Source organism: Macadamia integrifolia, chromosome 8, assembly GCF_013358625.1.
Source record: "Macadamia integrifolia cultivar HAES 741 chromosome 8, SCU_Mint_v3, whole genome shotgun sequence".
In the NCBI taxonomy this organism is placed as follows: domain Eukaryota; kingdom Viridiplantae; phylum Streptophyta; class Magnoliopsida; order Proteales; family Proteaceae; genus Macadamia; species Macadamia integrifolia.
The window spans coordinates 10,175,853-10,195,524 of NC_056564.1; the positions used below are offsets into that span (position 1 = coordinate 10,175,853).

General features: G+C 38.8%; 1 protein-coding gene across 5 annotated transcripts in view; it reads left to right on the forward strand.

The window, feature by feature from the left end:
- The first annotated feature begins 833 nt into the window (after nt 1-833).
- Nucleotides 834-19,672, forward strand: part of LOC122086979 — a 60,379-nt gene continuing 41,540 nt past the window's right edge. Inside the window, exons 1-11 of one of the 5 annotated variants that reach the window (XM_042655912.1) lie at nt 834-971; nt 1,107-1,304; nt 1,720-2,122; nt 2,226-2,403; nt 2,502-2,641; nt 8,042-8,903; nt 9,117-9,217; nt 9,313-9,457; nt 9,538-9,606; nt 9,729-9,774; nt 13,615-14,105. In XM_042655912.1, coding sequence (XP_042511846.1) covers nt 1,205-1,304; nt 1,720-2,122; nt 2,226-2,403; nt 2,502-2,641; nt 8,042-8,903; nt 9,117-9,217; nt 9,313-9,457; nt 9,538-9,606; nt 9,729-9,774; nt 13,615-14,105 — 2,535 coding nt within the window. In that variant the 5' untranslated portion in view covers nt 834-971; nt 1,107-1,204. Of the gene's footprint in view, nt 1,305-1,719; nt 2,142-2,225; nt 2,404-2,501; nt 2,642-8,041; nt 8,904-9,116; nt 9,218-9,312; nt 9,458-9,537; nt 9,607-9,728; nt 9,775-13,614; nt 14,106-19,672 lie in introns of those variants that run through there. The other 4 variants (XR_006142593.1, XM_042655911.1, XM_042655913.1 and 1 more) reach the window with 4 other exon arrangements.

Genomic DNA, 19,672 nt, shown 5'->3' on the forward strand with positions numbered 1-19,672 from the left:
AGTGGGTCCCACTTTCCTCTGTACATTTAGTCATCTTAAAATTCATGTTCACAGTTAAATAAATGAAATAATTTACTTTTCCTTCAAGTTCATAAATATTTTTTAAAATTTTTAATATTTTTTAAAATACCTTTCAAGATTTTATTTATTTATTTTTTTTCTTTGATGGAAAAGATTTCATTTGTTTGGCCGCCAGCGCAAGATGCAGCTCATTTTTGTCGTACAATCATTTACACCCTTTGTCTTTTATCCTTCAGTTTCAGTTCTGGTAACCTGCCGAGCTATTCAGAGACGTGCGCGTGCCCCATCTGTCCAATTCATTAATAAAGTGGGCCTCGAAAAAGTCCATTAGCCGGCCCAATAACACATGAAATACGTAGTTGAATATTGTATACAGTTAGTTAAAACAAAAAAGCTGCGGTTGAAGGCAAAAGCGAAAGTATGCCACGTGACAAAAGTAACAATGTCACGTTCCCATGTGACATTCCCCACTGCTCGACGCAGAAGCTTAGGCCTCGTTTGTTTTTGAGGTTTTTTGTAACGTGAGAATTAATAAATATGACTACCCCACAAACATGGCATTATTCATGCTTTTAGATACCAACATATATCAGGTTTCCCGTTGGATGGTTTCAAGTCCCAGCCAGGGGTTGAAATCGTCTGCAATTCTGATCTCGTACAATTTTGTGTAATACCATTTTTAGGCGGTGACACGTGTATTGATACTAATATAATGGTCCAGATCTGATACAATTAATAAAACATTAAATCAGTGAAGAAGCATTTAAATCAGATCTGGACCATTATATTGGTATCAATACATGTATCACCGCATAAAAGTGGTATTGCACGAAATTGTAGGAGATTGGAATTGCAGATGATTTTTTCCCCCCCAAAGGGGATTCTCCACTACTAAAAAAGTCCGAATCGGTGGAAGATTTGTAAGCAGCATCAAACCAGAACACCTTCAGGTGACAGTCGAAGCAATTTTGGATGTTGCGATGACCTGGTTTTCTGCAATAATAGCTGGCCACATGCTTTCTATTTCCAGATTTTTGCGCCAAATTCTTCTTCATAAGCTTAAACAATCTCGAATTTGTTCTTAGGTCCTAGTGTATCAGAAGAATCTGAGATCGTCGTGGTTTCTGTTCTATCGGAGATAAAGATAAATTGAAGGAAGAAAGTATTTTAGGGCTTTGGAACCATGAAGGCGATGGAAACTTTGCATGATCTAATCGAGGAAGCTAAGGTTCGAACTGTATGGTGGGCGTTGGTAATCTTCGCGGTTTCATATTTCTTGTCTCGTACGTAATTCGATCCGATTTTATTTCGAGAATTCACTCATTCGTTGATTCAATTGGTCTTTACCTGAATTTGGATTAATGTCTAAATTCAAGAAGAAACATTCTGATTCCATTGGAGCCACAATATAATTCTCTACTTTCTATCCTGCAAATTGGATCAACAGGGGGCGTTGTCGCTCTTATATTTCAATTTTTTTGGCACCAATGTCGAAACGAATTTTGTTTATGTGAGACTTATCTTATTGGATAACTCCAGTAGTATTCTTCAATGAGTTAATAAGAGTTAATGCCAGAGTTTTTATAACCTATTACAATTCCTGTTTGTGTTTAGTACATTCTTTCTTCTAATCTAAGTACTCACATCCATGTTTCTGATTCCCCCCCCCCCCCCCCCCTCTTCTTAATGCTTATGCAGATTCAAGTAAATCAATGTTGATGAATGTTCCCATATCTATTATGTTGGTTTACGCATTTCGGCTTCTTACTTGTGAGATGGAGATCCGCAGGCGGGTTCAACCAGTAGGTCCGCAGGCTTATTTATCGCACTTGGCGAAGAAGCAATTGTCTCTAGATGATCCTCGCCTTTCTAGTTTTCCAGCCCCCCCAAAATGGAAGCGGAAAATTGACTCTCCACTAGTGGAGGTTGCCATTGACGACTTCATCAACAAGATTTTGCAGGAATTTGTGGTAGACCTGTGGTATTCAGCCATCACTCCAGATAGAGAGGCCCCTGAGCAGATACGCCTATTAATAATTGATGTTATTGGGGAATTATCAAGGAGGGTTAAAGAAATTAACCTTTTCGACTTGTTAACAAGGTGCTTTTGTGTTTCTTTTGTAAGTCATCAATAAGCTTTCTTAAGTTTGATCGATATCTTAGTCTGTGTGCTGTCGGAACCAAATGAATCTCCAATGTTTCAGGGACATGGTTGACTTGATCGGGGACCACATAGACCTTTACAGAAGAAACCAATCTGCCATTGGTGTGGACGTCATGGGAACACTATCTTCTGAAGAAAGAGATGAAAGGCTGAAACATCACCTTATGGCCTCTAAGGAGCTCCACCCAGCTCTGGTATCTCCCGAGTGTGAGTACAAGGTGTGAGTGGAGTGTTCTGATAATTCCTTTGGCTATTAGCTATTGATATTCTGCTTTACTTTTGTCCTCTCATATTCATATCTTTTGCTTTGTTTCAGGTTCTTCAACGAATTACGGGAGGCATACTGGCTGTGGTGTTAAGATCTCGAGAAGCTCAATGCCCTATTGTCCACTGTATTGCTAGAGAGCTCCTAACTTGCTTGGTTATGCAACCCGTCTTGAATTTTGCAAGCCCTGGGTAAGCGCTTTTCCTTACATATATTTGTATTTTTGCACCTCTCTCTCTCTCCGCCCCCCCGGGCCCCACATAGATACATGTATACCAAAAACATATGCAGATAGGGGATATTATAATTTATTGAATACCATGACTATTGCTTTGATGATCCATAAGAAGTAGTAGAAAGTGATGTAGATCGAAGCATCAAGAAAATAGGGCCAAAACACTGTTCACGTTACTGTTCATGTGAGCAGTGTCAAAACTGTCACAATTGGGAATGCTTGTAGAAGATTCTGTGGAGGAATAGTTTACTTTCTATATTTTTGGTCAGTTTCTATTCTGATTAGTCTTGGACAACAAGCTATCGATGGAGACTTCTAGTTGACTTTCTTTGTCCATGGATTTGTTTCCTTAAGTCTTATTTCCTTTTTGAGTTTTATTCTTCTTGGTTGAGAAGGGAAAAATTTAAGGTGCCAGTCCAGGCAAAGCCTCATGGACACATAGGTGATGCCTTGACAACTATGCTCCTTATGAAAGAGTATTTTAACCACTCATTGGTGATACCTAAAGAGTATTAATGAGTTTCAGGTTTGGTGTCTAAAAAGTATCATTAGAAGTTTTGATGATTTTATGGTGTAGACTATCTACAAAGTGGGGGGAAGATAAATAGGGCTTTGTTACCTATTCACAATTTTTTTTTGCATATAGTTGTTGGCTTCTTATGGACTACACCAGTCTGCTCGTTAAAGGAGTTGTTGCATTTACATTAATAGAATGTGTTTCTGAAATATCTAATACAGTTCCATTGTTTGGGGTGCATGCTACATTTTTTTTTTTTCTTTTTTTTAAATGTTGCCTTCATGCTTGATGCTCTGGTAAATTTACAAAACTTCCAGGTAATAGACCAAAAATAGATCTATAAACAGAATAAAAAGAAAGTGATTGAGGTTTACTCAGCATCAATAAAGCTAAGGTTTGACTATCAAATTACTTTGAAGAGAAACATTCCCTTAACTGTGACACAAAGTGAACCATTCCACTCAAAATATGCTAATTACAAGGCTTTTTCATAGGCAATAACCAGAACCCATTTCCCTACACGAATTTGGTTTTAAGAGTTTTCTTGGAGACATACCAGAGAGGCTAAGACTCTTTATATGCTTTGATAATAATGAATATGCTTATAATTCATTATAAGTAAGCAAGAATACATGACAAGTATTTTGTGCATTGTGCACCATAAATAAGCAAGAAATAATGATACCGAACCAACGTCAGGTTGTCTTTGTCTTCAAGGCATCTGTGTGATTCAAATCTTCATTGACAAGTGCAATATCAAACCTATAAATAAGTAATAGAGAACAATTAACCAAGAAGATTTGAAAGAGAAACATTTATTTATGTATTAGGATATTGGCTTAAAGTAACCCCTAATGGTTCACTTTGCAGAACTTGCTTGAGGTGAGCCTCTAAATGAAAGAAAATCTCAGTCCCTTTTTCCTTGGTCTCCTTCTAAACCCTAAACGAAGGATCTCCAGCTCGCCGTCAGGCTGCTCCTCCGCGTCTCACCCTCCCTTCTTCCTCTCTCATCCTCTTCCTTGCACCCTCTCTCTCTCTCTTCTTCTTCATTCTGTCCCTCTCTCCTCCCTCTCTGCTTCCTCCTCACCTTCCTTTCTCTGCTTCTTCATCCATGGTTGGAGCATTGTTAGTTGGAGTTGCGACTTAGCCGCCAGCCCGTAGGTCACCATCCTGCTAAGCCTTCTAGGTTTGTTTGGTTGCACCACCATTGCTTGGTCGCCAATCAGCCCGTCAAGGCCAGCCACCGTCTGAAGTGCCTAGCTAGCTTGGCAAGCTCTGATTTGCTGCCAGCTGCATGACCAGCAGCCTGTCAAGCTGTCATCTATGCTTGACTGGAAGCTGCTTCACCATTTCCCTTCGCAAGGCCAGCGCCCTGCCACCGTGTCTTCCCTCTTGACTGTGGTGCTCTCTTGGTGGCTAAGAAGATGAAGAGATGAGATTTTTTGCTAGGGTTTGTGGAACCCTAACTGAAATTGACTTGGTTGCAAGGATTAAAGTATCGGTATCGGTCGCCGTATCGCTCGGCTAAAATTAAGATACTTATCGGAGGGTATCGTATCGTACGGAGATACGTTAAGATTCACATATAAATGGATAGGAAACACTTTTTTATACACTTTTGTGTAAAAAAATAGTTAAAAAAAGCTATATGTAACATGTATTATGCATAAACACTAATTTGAGAGTATTGCATTAAGAATCCAAGGTTTGTAGTTGTCCCATAAATGTAAAATCCTTGTTCCCAACATTGGTTTCCACTTTAATTAAAGAGAAAAATGGCTGGCAGCAACTTTGGAACAAAAACCCTAAAAAATTTGTGTTTTCTGAAAAATGACCCATTTTGGCCATTATATAACCGTAACACACCGTATCGGTACGTATCGGTTGATACGTACTGATACGCACTGATGCATACAGAAACGTACATTTCACCTCGATCTATGTTCTTCCTCCTACCGATACGTACCGATACGCACTGATACATATAGAAATGTACATTTCACCTCGATCTATGTTCTTCCTCCCCCTTCTTTTAATGCATTTATTATTTACCCAAAAAAAAAATCCCTAATGGTCCAAATCAAGCAAGCAATATGTAAGTATAAACATAATAGTAACTAAAATAAATTAACAATATATACATTAACTACTATCCTACTGATATGTGAAGTATTATGTAACTTATTTTTTTTGGTGAATTAAAAATTCATTGGCTAGGGAAAGACAAGGGAGGAAGGAACAAACAACTTACAAGACCCTGCCTCACAGAGGGTGGGAAGCAAAGGCCTGCAAAAGAGAAGGGGCAAGACCCAGATAAACAACAAACAAACTATTTCATTGCATCAAGAGGGAGCCAAATCTGGACATTGTGGACTATCCTGAGAGTTTGCACTAAAACCATAAATTTTAGTAGCAATAAATACCAGCTTGCCCGCCATATCACAACCAAAGATTAAAGTATCGGTATCGGTCACCGTATCGGACGGATAAATTTAAGATACATATCGAATGGTAGGGTATCGTATTGTATTGTATCGGAGATATGCTAAAGATCAAGGATTAAAGTATTAGTATTGGTCACCATATTGGCGGCTAAATTTAAGATATGTATCAGAGTGTATCGTATCATATCAGAAATACTTTAAGCCATGATTACAACAAAATGGTCCGGTATAAGGCATGGTGACAGGTATCCATACTCGATCGAAGGTCAAAACCATCCTCCCGAGCAGCAGAAGGTAGAATACTGGAACTTGAAAAGAGAATGAGCTTCTTCCTGATTGGACGAGGGAAACGACCTTGAGAAATCCAGATGACCACCATGATACATCAGGAAGGAATAGAAGGAAGCGGTAGGAGCCTCTTAGGGCTGGGCAAGGAAGAGGCCAGGTGGGACAACTTCTTGGGATATGGAGGGGGACTTATATTACACTGGCGGTAACAACGAAGGGCAGGTGGGGTTAGGGTTTGGACAGAGGGAGGGAGAATAGTCTGGTGGGGAAGGGTGGAGGACGGGGGAGATGGGAGCATGGTTCTAGGAACTTGGAAATTTTGGCCGAAATCTCGCAAGTTTCATGGACCTCGAGATGAAACATAGCATTACTGATATTTTGGAAATTTCAGCCCAAATTTTTTGCAATAGCCCAGAAAAAAAAACCTGGTTTCTGCCAGGTTTCGGTGGTTTCAGTCCAACTCTCATGGACAGGGAAGACATTTCTCAAGCTTTCCAGTCCCACTTCCAGAGCAGCCTCAACAGGGAATAATAACCAACAAGCTGCTTCTTAATCATGTAGTGCATAGTTAGTGCCTCTAGTCGAAGAAGAAGGGTTGAAGTGGTAAATATGTAAATGTTAACAATGAATGCTTAGGAAAAAACTATATATTATAGATCACAAAGCATTTAAGATTATATACATTTAGGTCTGTTTTCAAGTTTATAAGTGATTGACAAAAGCAAGCAAGAAAAACCAAGATTCAAGCTAAAAAAATTAATTTTTAACATACTTCAACTCCCATCTTTAATGTAAAATTGTGTTTGTTTAACCACTCCATCTATGTTGAGATTATATACATTTAGGTCTGTTTTCTAGATTAGAAGTGATAATTAGCAAAAAACAAGCAAGAAAAACTAAGATTCAAGCAAAAAAAAAAATAATAATAATAATTTTTAACATACTTCAACCCCCAATCTTTAATGTAAAATTGTGCTTGTTTAACCGCTCCTCCTATGTTGTTTTCGAGTGTAGATAGGATCCACTTAGGTTTAGGCCAAAAAGTCAGAGTATAAAGAGGTTTTCTTTAAAAAGTTGGGATTTTTGGGTTTTGACAGCCTGTGTACCAAGTATATCAGGCTTCGATTCTCTTCATAAATATTTTATGCGTCAGTTCTATATCGTATCAACATGGCCAATCTCGATATGTATTGGCCTTATTCCTTATCGTATCACTACTTGATACCATGAGTAATCCATCACAAATTTACACAATTAAAAAGTTATACAGAACTTTAGGGTTATAGCTTGGAAACACAAGATGTTGGTTTCATTGAAAAGATGACAAAATAACCTTTCAAATGGCACCAGTATCATACTAAAAGGATGAGTTTTGTACTTCCAAAAATAGAACTGAAGGAAATGGATGAATAATTCAATTTTTTGTAGTATAGTGCCACCAAAACTCCAATCTCTATCGAACGGCCTATAACAAACAATCGAACAACAGAAGTTCTTCTAGGGGGCGCTTACCTACTTTTGAATCTTATTGCAATTGCATATGTAAATATAAAATTTTACATTCTTGCTAATAAAAGAAAAAAAATAGTCTCATGTTGAAGCAAATGCTCTTCTATTTATATTTATTGTGTGCATTGTATGTCGATCATCTGGATCCCTGTTTTGCATTTTTAACCTGAATGTGCAATTACCTTTTTTTTTCCTAGGACAAGTTAGTCAAGCAATGAGCGGATAAACCTTACCTTCCTTCTATAGGGAGGTAGTTGTCCCCGGCTAGTTCACTCACTCCCAGTGCCTACCATATCTATATACTTTGAAAAATAGAGAGGGCTCTTTTTTTTGGAACAAGATGATTGTTATGATTTTTGAAGCAATTAGCTCTCTTATCTGTTGTCTCTAATGATTATTCAAGGTATAGTTTATAGCTGCAACTTTGCAATAATGTTAAAAAGGTTTCCTGAAAATTTTCACTTCCTTTGGTTGTTAACATTTAATGTCATGACTTAGAACTCCCACCTCTGCTCATAGTTTCTAACATTAGAACTCCTACCTCTACTCATAGTTGCTAGCATCCACCACACAACTTACAAAACTCTTCTTTTTGCAGGTACATAAACGAGTTAATCGAGTATATCTTCCTCGCTGCAAAAGAGGATACAAGCAAAGAGGCAGGTGATGATCAGTCAGCTGTTGCAACTGATCATCACTGTGATAATTCTGGTGCTGTAGGAATTATTCAAAGCGGTGAATCTACAGCAGGAAAAAATGCTTCCACTTTTAAACAACAAAGTCACATGGTATTGGAAAAATCGAGCGATCAGGGAATGATGCCCTTGGGTACATCTGGGCACAGGCAGAAACTCACATATGATGAAGGTCTTGCCCAGCCACGGGCTGCAGATTGGGCAAGGATGTTAGAGGCTGCAACGCAGAGAAGAACAGAAGTTCTTGCTCCTGAAAATCTTGAGAACATGTGGACTAAAGGAAGAAACTATAGAAAGAAATCTGAAAAGCATGCTAAAGTAAGAATTTCACGAACAAGTAGTACCATTCCTGAGAAAAACTCCAAGGAAATATTAATGAACAGACCTATAGTTTCTACTGGAATGGATGAAAAACTCATGGTTAGGTTAACTGATGGAGCAAATCTTGATCCTTCACCCAGTGCTAGAATAGACATCGAAACACAGTTGCCATTGGATCTGCACAAGGGACCATCATTTGGGTTAGAAAATGATATTGTTCTACATTCTACTGGCAGTCATACTCCACCCAAGCGATCCAATAGCTCTTCTGCTTTGCAAGCTCAAACTGATTTTGAGAAAAAAATTGCCGGAGGTTCAATCGTTTCCGAGGAGTTCTACAGCCCAAATTATGGAGGGCATAAAGAAGAACATAATGTTAAGGGTACTTCTGATATGGTGATCTGGAAGGAAGCATGGCTGAATGCCCCGAAACTGGAGTGCCGGGTAAGATTTCTTTATTCAGTATAAATGTTTGAGGCTTATGAAATTGTAGAAAAATAAACTGGAAATTGTCATTAAAAATTGAGGGCTGAAGTCAAAGCTGCTTTTTGGTTATTGTCTTTGTAATCTAGTATTACAGGTGATTTGTTACCTCCGCTTTAATTTATTATTCTGTTTCCTTACTTCCACTTCCTGGTGGTTTCAATGTTTCTGCAGGTTGTGGGAGCATACTTTGAAAAGATAGGGTCAAAATCTTTTGCAGTTTATTCGATTGCTGTGACAGATGCAGAAAAAAGAACTTGGTTTGTCAAAAGAAGGTCTTGTTTATGTTCCGTTTATCGACTATTCATTTCCTCCATTGACATGTATCTAGCATTTCATTTGTTTGATATTTGAGCCATCTGGCATGCAGATATAGTAACTTCGAGCGGCTGCACCGACACCTGAAGGATATACCCAATTATAATCTACATTTGCCCCCTAAAAGGTTTCTTTCCTCAAGTACAGATGATTCTTTTGTTCATCAACGCTGCATTCAGCTTCACAAATATTTGCAAGTATGATTCGATTCCCATATCTGTGTTTTAGTGTGTTTATGCCATTTGTCTATTATTTCTCTAATGCATCCCTTCCTCAGGATCTTTTGTCAATTGCAAATGTTGCTGAACAGCATGAGGTGTGGGATTTCTTGAGTGTTTCCTCGAAGGTGTGCCTCTCTTGAAAACATGCAATTTTGATATTTAAGATTATTGATTCTGATTTATTATGCCTTTTGGAGATAAATGACAATTGTCTTGCTCTAAACATCTTCGTTTTCACTTTTTGAAGAATTACTCATTTGGAAAATCAACTTCAGTGATGAGCTCACTGGCAGGTGAGTTTCTTTCTTCTGTCTGTCAATTCACAACAAATTTCTTCCATTCTCTTATTCAGTGCATATGCATATCTTTGTCAAAGGGAGATTGGATGGTCCAACTGATATTCCATCTGTTTGGCCGATACTGAAGAGTTAATAATCTAAATCACACTAATATATAAAAATAAAATTACTTCAAACTTTATTTGTCAACCATACGATTTTCCTTTTGTCTTTCGGCAACAACAAAATCCATAAGGAATAACACTCAAACTTACATATATTCAGCATTACAATGAAGCCCCGTGGGAGTATCAATTCAAAAGGAGAATGTATGGAAATTAGGAAACCCCCATACAGAAACCACATCATTCATTGACCATGGAAACTGATTGGGAGTGATAGTCTCTTTTGGAACACCTCTATATTCTTTGTTTTCCAAAGCCCAATCAATTAAGAGCTAATAGCAGCATGCACTCGAGGAAATGATTTTGTGTGGCCTTCAAAGGCCCTTCTGTTTCTCTCCCACCACAAAGGTCATATCCAGTGCACAAGGCTCTCGCTACAGTGAGGTCTGGGAGGGGTATTAAATATGCAGCCTTACCCCCTTCTTCGTAGGGGAGGCTGTTTCCAAGTTTTGAACCTGTGACCAACATGTTGCAATAATGCAACTTAACCATTTCTCTTGCTCCACAACCCCCATAAAATTTCTTACCAAGCTTCACAAAACAAAATCTTTACCTTTCTTCCGAAGAGGATTCCTTGGCCAGTGCATAAACATATGCTTCACATTCCTTGGCTGTGTGCATCTCGCCTCATGCATACAATAAAACTTTCTCATGCTATATTGGCCAAAACACAATTTAGAAAATGCTGATTCTCTTCTGTGGCACAAAAATAACATCCATTAGCCAAACTCCATCCCCTAAACTTTAATTATCCAAGTAATCTAATTAAGTGCCTTAACTAATGCCACTACCCAACTAAAGTTGCTAATCTTATGGGAGCATAGACCTTTCAAATCAGCCTGAATTGCAATAAAGAAGTATCTCCTTGATAGACGTTTATAGTAAGTAGATACCAAAACCAATCCCCTCCCTTCCCAAATTCTGCTACCATTGTTCTCCCACTTAATATTGTTGCTATATACGAATCGCCAGGAAGTTGAAAGCCTCCTCTAATTCTTCGTCAAGCAAGTCTCACCTGAATTGTGTGATCCAAACCACCACCACTTTCAAAATATTCTTCAACATAGCCTCCTTAAATCCCTCTCCAACCATTTATCCTTCCAAAACTCATTCTCCTACCCTGTCCAAAGGAATCATGCTGCTTTTTGGTATGCTTCCACACACCACAAGAATGAGTTCCCCTTACTTCCTGGAATTCCCCCTCCAAAATGATCCTCCTAGTCTTACTTTGCTTTTTAATAACCTTCCTCTGAGGTGCCGTAGATTCCGAAATAAGTACCTCCACATCCATTTCCCCAGCAAAGCCCTATCATATGTGATACGGATTTGAAGCCCCAACCTTCCAAGTTCTTTGGTCTAGAAGGTTAGTTATACTTCACCATATGATACTTCTTCTATCTTTACCACTCAATTCTATATAATCTACAAACTAGTCATAGATCACAAACATGTGCATTTGCACCCAACAGGTTGAGTGCAGACATGGAAATTGTCCATACTAAAATGGCCAAGACCTTTGGAGTTTTATGCTTGTCTCATACACAACAAAAAATTGAATCCTGCACCTACATAGCAGGTTCCACAGTCCACACCCCCAAAATGGATTTACACCCATTAAATGAGCCTAATCCTATTGGTCTTACACCTTCAAAAAGGCTCTTTGTAAAACAGGTTTTATAGGAAGGCGGTCCCATGGCCATCCATGGGTATGAGCAAGTCCTAGAGAGTAGGCAGCACTTGAGCAGTTATTCTGCTTGACTACTGGTTCTGCACTACTAAGATATGAGGTTGAGTTCCATTGTCTTCTATTCCTCCACAGGTCTGTAGATGGAGCCTCCCCCCCACCCCCACCAAAAAAAAAAAAAAAAAACCCAAGGGAGCCAGAGTGAGGGATGCTCACAGCATGGAGTTATTTCCAGACATGAAAAAATTTCCATTGACATGCATATTATAAAAGTTAAGGCTGCACACTGTGTCAGGTCAGCCTGACCCTCGCTTGGCCCAGAAAGGAGCGCATTTTATATGGTATACGTTACCCTATATGCTATATTATTCAATAATGCATTTATAACCTCTTACTTTATAAAAATATTTTATTTAAATTGAGTAATGTAGGAGTAGATTACAAGAAGCTAACCCCCACAATTTATAAACCCCAAACAAAGAAAACCCAAGAGAATTCCAATCGGCCAGGAGAGAGAAACTCACTTGTGATAGGCCCAGAGAGAGAGAGAGGGGAGGCTGCAGCTGTGGAGCTCAGAATGAGCTGCACTCTTGGGAATAGGTAGTCCCTAGGGAGCTGAGCTGCACTCTTGGGAATAGGTAGTCCCTAGGGAGGATACAAAAACCTAAAAATTTGAGAGACTTCTGATGGACAGTTGATGAGATACTTACCTTCTTGAAAATCAGACCTAGGAGAGAGAATTTGACACGAATCTGCAGAACAGCAGCTGGCAGTATTGATTAGTTTTTCAATGTGGATCGAGTGGTCCACTGGTGGTGTAGAACAGACCCTAACAAGGCCTGGCAGATCTGACTTCAGGTTGGGGAGATTCTGGAGTTCAATTGGCCATCAAATCTGAACTTCTTCGCTGATCGATTTAGTGTGAATGGAGCTGGACAGAGCTAAACACTCTCTTTGGAAAACCTCACAGCAAACAGTACTAGAACAGAGAAATTAATGCAGAAATAAATGGAGAAACAAGGGAATGTGGGAGAGGAGTGGCTATCTCAGCCTAGGCTTCTCACCCACAGCCATCCCAGCTGTTCTAAGCAATTGATTGCAACTTTTTTTTATTCAAATCTGAAATTATGAGTACATAGACTCCTCTATTTAAAGAGGGCAGAATAGCAATCATAACATAACTAGGAGCTAGTTTCCAAATAAGACTAGACACACCTAGTAGGACTTGGACTTATAATAGGACTAGGACTATAACTCCAACATAGAGTAGGTAACTAACTAGTCATTCACTAATAGGGAAACCTAAACTGACTAAAAAAATGAAATAACAAAGGAAATAGACTCAAAACAAGACTCTAACTAAACTAATGAATTAAATCCCGTTTTCCTACTTTCTACCCATATTTTAGGCCCATTAAAGTAGCCCATTACAAAGAAAACCAATGGGATCAAAGGCCCAACACATACATAACCCAACCCAAGGCTTATTTGCAATAAAATAAGCCCATTAAGTGACTTATCTACATCATTGAGTGCTTGCAGTTCAAGTTTCCGTGAACTCCAGCTAGCGTGGCCCTGTTACAGCCCCATCAAGGTGCTTCATGCCTTTGGTACTCTTTATCCTTCAAATTGGAAGCTTCAACTCCATATTGTGGTAGCTTAAGGCTATGTTTGGTAACATTTTTGTCTGTTTTTCTTTACTTGGAACTGTTTTAATGTTTCTTTAGACAAAAACTTGCAAAGCTGCCACAGAAAAATCAGTACAATAAAGCAAAGAGCGTAATTTCAAACAAAAGGCTTATGATCACAGAATTAGTGTAGAACATCTATTTATGATACCTCTCTGCTTTCTGTACTTGATCTTTTATTTTACTTATTATTTCTCGGTTTACTGTACCTTTTATTTGCTCAGTAGTTGTTCACATTCCTGCTCAACAAAACTTAATGCTTTTTCCCTTTTCCCTCCCCCCCTCTCCTGTTTTACAGTGAATGTGGATGATGCGATGGATGATATTGTGCGCCAGTTCAAAGGGGTTTCAGATGGTTTAATGCGCAAGGTTGTAGGTTCATCATCATTGCCAATAGAAGCTTCTCCTTCCACTTCAGGCAGGAATATTTCCTGGAATTCAGATGACTTGATTAAACATTTGTTAAGCAAAACTGATTCAAGCTATGATAACATGGAAACATCACATTACCTATCTGATCACGAGGAAGGTGTCAAAGGTGGAGACAGTGGCCATGAGGAAATAGATCCTGGTGCGACAGCTAACAGATGGCATTCAGACAATGAATTGAATTCAAAAGGTTTTCCATCTAGGGTGATCAAACGTGGTCAAAAGTCTAGCAGCTTAAATTATGATAAAGGACATACTTTATTGGTAAAACCTGAAAAGATTGGGCCAGATGGATTTCCTGTAGCCAGTTGCCCTGTAAATACTGATATTATGGAGGATTCTGTTGGAGTGCCGCCTGAGGTATAATGTCTTTATCAATCTATTGAGTTTCTTTTCTCATACTCCCTTCTATTTGTGATGTGGATGTTATTTGATTCGAATGCTGTAGTCTTTGTGAACACACAATTTTTTAATTGCTCAATTCTAAGTTGGGAGTTGACTTGGAATCTTCGGGGGTTGGATTATTGTTGTAGGACGATTGTGGAGTAAGGGTGAATGGTCCAGTCAACTTACAGCCAGCCCATTGGGCCCAGCGGCCCCAGCCTGCCAGCCTAGGCCCTCTTCAAGTGGTCCACTCTTGTGGGCCTGGTCTAGGCCCTACAACATTAATCAAGTAGTCCATTGTGGTGGTTTATTCTCTCTTCTAGGAGATCCTTGGTAGGGCCCATGGGTGATAGCATAATGGAGGATTGGATTCTTAGAACATCTTTCTTTTCTTTGTTTCCGTTTCAGTATTGCATATTATGATAGTTTATATATATATATATTTTTAAAGATTAGATTTAATGTTAGGATTAGTCTCTATTTAAATCTGTTTCTATTTTGAGAACTTATTGTAGATGGAATCTCCATCCAGGCATGGGGTTTCCAATTTCCTGTTTTGAGCTATTAATAAAATAAAGGGCAGGAGTACTAGCCCACGATTTAATGTTGAAAAAAAAAAACTGTTGCCTTGAGTGCTGTGATTCCGTTGCTGTGAGAGACGGTCCATGGTGTGAGACCATTGGTGAGAGACTGACCTATCCCTCTTCTTCCTCCTCTCCTTTATTTCCCTTATTCTTGGTTTCTATTTTATTCAAACTGCAACATGTGTTTTTACCGTGAGAAGAACTGAGACACCCCTCTCTATGTTTTGGTTTTTATGTGTTCCTCATAAGGTGGAGCCATCAAATATTTAAGGAAGCTGGTGGTTAGAAATCTGTTCACATCCTACAACATCTATTGTTTTGTAGCAGATCAGTTGGGTGATATGTTTACCAAGCCTCTGTTTGGTCCTGCCTTCTGGAAGGGCTGATCCGAGCTTGGCATGGGAAATTTATATCCTCCAGCTTGAGGGGGAGTGTTAAGATATATACCTCTGTTTTAGTGATGGTGTTTGTAGTGTTGGGTGTTTATCATCACGGGGAGAGCGTCTCTATCGTGATCTAAGTGAAGTCTTAGCTATGTTAGATTTGGTTTTGTTTGTTGTTTCTTTATAATTAGATGTAATTAGGTTTGGGCTCTTAGTGGTTCTATTTAATGTTTTATAAATAATGGACGAAGCCGATGATAGGAAGAACAGAATCCTATCGTGGCAAGCTGGTTCTACTCTCCTCTATCGCCTTCTCTCTGGTTCTCCTTCTCTTCTCTTCTCTTCTTCAACCTTGGTGAGGACTGATCTTTAGTTTCTCTCCTGCTACAGAAGGTTTTGGCAGAAACTTCTGGTCAACAAATTTCATCCAACCATCAATGGAGGCCATTCTATAGATATGTTATTCCCCTTATCATGGTCTTCCTTTGACAGCAACTTCAGGATCATCCAATGGCCAGGAACTTCTGTGCCAGGAAGTTAGTAAATCTGACTTGATGTTTCTAATTTGAGTTACCTTCATAACTGGCAATCTTGCCATCTGATGTGGCTGAGATTTTGAAGCCTTCCAGAGGGTTCAATCCCTTTTACTAGATAGCAATCTCAATTCTCAACCCCATCCCTGAAGCCAATCAGCTGCTGCTGTTTGATGTTCTTTAGTGCTAATTTTGGGAACTGTGCTGTAACCTCAATCTATCTGTATTACATTGGTTTTGACATATGTTATTCCAGTTATTGAGTGGCTGCTATATTGTAAATTTGATGACGAGTGGCTGTGTTGATGAGAAGTTACTGCTAAGTTGCTAAATCTGGAACCTACTTACTAATTTGGTTTTCTTATGATATCCTTCTATCTTACCGTCGGATTGAGATCAACTTTTGGGATATTGAAGACCATAAGGAGACCTATTACAAATAGTTGTCAAGGTGACAAGGCAACCCAAGGTGGTGGAGGGGTGCCTAAGTGCTTAGGTGTTGCCTATGCGACCATGGCACCCAAGTGTTATTTTTTATTTTCCTTCTTTTCTAACATTAGTTAGTATGCTACATATATGTTATCATAAAAAATCAACATTAATCCATGTAAAGTCATAAATCCAAGAAAGTGTAGCTATTCAATCAGTCATCTCCCAGTCAAGTATTTGGGTCTACTTTTGATTCCGGCTAGATTGATAGTGCATCATTGTACTCAATGCTCAACCTCATTCGGAAGCAATTTCAACTTTGGATAGGCAAGCTTCTCTCATATGTTGGTCTCTTGGTTCTCATTAGATCAGTTCTTCAGTCATCTTCTATTTATTGGTTTGGTATTTATGGTTTGCCCCACTTTACTATTAAAGGGTTAGAATCTCTTACAACAGCCTGATGTGAGCAAGGCCAAAACCAGTCCTGAGTTCCTGACCAGTTGTCAGAGAGCATGTCAAGGGTGGCCCTGTTCTTGGGACAGATTTCTATTTTTGGTGCAATTCTAGTTCTCTACTTCAACCATCAAACTGGACCAAGAATGGACTAATATGTGTTATTTTGAGTGTCCAGAGGGTTGTATGGTCCATGGCTTTATATTTTTGGGTTTACTTGTGTAATGGGTCAATTCTATAAGCCCAAATATTGAGAATTTAAGTACTATACGAAATTAGTAGTTATTTTATGTCTCTTAGTCATTAAGAATATTAGGTTTCTATATTTTGAGTATTCTAGAAGTCTAGTTATACCCTTTATTTCTTTCTTAGTGAGAGTTTTTATTTGTAAGGAAGTTTGTGTCTCATATTGGATCAGTTACCTTACCTCTTTCTTCTTCTTGATCTTTGATTCTCAAAAATCTTTTTTTTTAGGCTTGGTCAACTTATGGATCAAATTGTTCTCAATGCTTGACCTCATTCGGAAACAGCTTCAACTTTAGAAAGGCAAGCTTCTCTTATATGCTGGTCTCTTGGTTCTCATTAGATCGGTTCTTCAGTCATCTTATATTTATTTGTTTGGTATTTATGGTTTGCCCCACTTTACTATTAAAGGGTTAGAATCTCTTACTACAGCCTGATGTGAGCAAGGCCAAAACCAGTCCTGAGTTCCTGACCGGTTGTGAGATTCAACTGTTGTGAGAGAACATGGTCAAGGGTGGTCCTGTTCTTAGGACAGATTTATAATTTTGGTGCAATTCTAGTTCTCTATTTCAACCATCAAACTGGACCAGGAATGGACTAATATGTGTTATTTTGAGTGTCCAAAGGGTTGTATGGTCCATGGCTTTATATTTTTGGGTTTACTTTTATAATGGGTCAATTCTATAAGCCCAAATATTGGGGATTTAAGTACTATACGGAATTAGTAGTTATTTTATGTTTCTTAATCATTAAAAATATTAGGTTTCTATATTTTGAGTATTCTAGAAGTCTAGTTATGCCCTTTATTTCTTTCTTAGTGAGCAAGTTTTTATTTGTAAGGAAGTTTGTCTCTTTAGCCAATAGGTTTCTAATATCAGTTTCTTTCCTTTTTTTCAGTTCTTACCATATATTGAGTCCCTAACCTCTACTAAAGAGGCATTGTTGTAACACAAAGACATGGAATAATTAATGAATTTTATTTGTGAGCTATGCTTACTCTTTGGACCTGAGAGATTTGTTCATCAACTAACAGAGTTGAGGGTGAGAGACCCAGACTAAGATAGCTATTCCTTTATGCCGTTTCTTCTTCAATCAATTCTCACACTTTTTCCTTTTTCTTTATCTTTATCTTTATCTTTGTCTACTGTTTAAAGTGAGATTAAAGCCCTCTGCGATTGTTGATCAGAAGACACACACACAAAGTCTATCGGTTCCAGTTTGAGGGTTTTCATGGAAAGAATTTTTGAGTGCGTATCTTTTAAGTCAGATATCTGATTGTTGCAGTATTTTGTGGGTTTATTGAGGATCTTAGGAGGATCAATTGACCCAAATTTGAGGATCATCCAACATTTCCAACTCTAGTTCTTGAAGAATCACCAAAAGTTTCCTTTTTCTTGCAACCAGAATAAGTCTCAATACAGCTAGCAGATTTTTTTTCAATTTCTTATGGTTTTGTTCCTCCAAGGATATCCATTCCGTCCAAATTTGAGCCCCAACGGGGTCCTATTTTGGTGAGATACAATTTATGCAAGTTTTGATCTAATTTTGAGTCTACTTTCAGATCTGTTCTTGCTGTTGAATCTGATCTAATCTAAGTCTGGTTGGAGTTTATGATAGATCCTATTGGAACTAATTACCTTGGTAATTTGTCTAACATCACAGCCTTTCTCTGGAAAGGAATGGATTCTACTAAATTTCTTTGCCCTACCAATTGGGCATTGGGCATTTGTTTGCGTCCCGAAGGATGAGGGTTGTCCGGGATTGAAACGTATCAAAGATGTCAATTCAGCTGGTATTATTAAGTTGATCTAGAAGATTGTGACCAAGATGAAGAGCAAATGTGTTGATTAGGTTTATTCGGGCATCTTGTGCCTTGATTCCATTTGTACTATCTGATGTGTCTTGGGTTTGCTATAAGATCTTGTCCCTTCAGACATTAAGGCCATCTCCTCTTAGATTGTTGATGGTTCCTCCACCTCTCTTTTGCTTGACCATTGGCACCCTATGGGAGTTCTCCTTTAGTTTGTTACTGCAAGAGCTATCAATAGTTCGGGTTCTTCTAGCAATCCAAGGTTGCTCACATCATCAGCTTTGGTAGTTGGACCTTCTGGTTTCCTTATCTCCTCATATTTCAAATGTCTAGAATGCTTTGCCATCCATTGCTACCAGTCATCATGCTAGAGGAGATCGAATCTTTTGGATTCTTGCCTCTTACAGTCTGTTCTTTTCCTAAGCGGCTTAGGATTTTGTCAGGACTTGTTCTTTATCTCTTTGGCAGAAGCTTGTCTGGTTCCGGTTTCACATCCCTTATCACAACTTCATTATTTGGCGGGCCCTCTCCAACTCTCTTTCAGTATAGGCCTTCCTCGTCCATCTCCATATCCCAGCCTCACCCTCGTGCTGCGCAATGCCATGGAAGACATTGATCATCTCTTTTTTTCTTGCCCCCTCTTCTCTTTTTATTTGGAAAGGTGTCATTTCTAAATGCTGGCCTACAAATCAGAGGATTCTTCCCTTCCAAAGGGAAAGGATATGGGTGGATGACATTTGGTGGTACTACTATTTGTGATGTTATAGGAAAGCTCTCCTTCACTGCAGTCATCAACTAGATTTGGATGGAACGCAATCTTAGGAAATGGACCTCCAACTCCAGATCTGTTCGTCAGATTTGGGACTCCATTTCCTTTGACGTTAATTCCAAGTTTTTTGATGATTCTTCTTCTTGTATTGATTCCCCAAGGAACATTCATATTGTTGTTTCCTCTCTCTCTCTCTCTCTCTCTCCCTCCAGGTCCCCTCCTCAGCTTCCTAAGGGCTAATCTTGTTTGCCTTGTATTCTCCTCCTTTTGGGGCTTGCTGTTTTTTTTTTTCTCTTTGGTAATGAATTATTTATTCACCCCCCACCCCAAAAAAAAAGT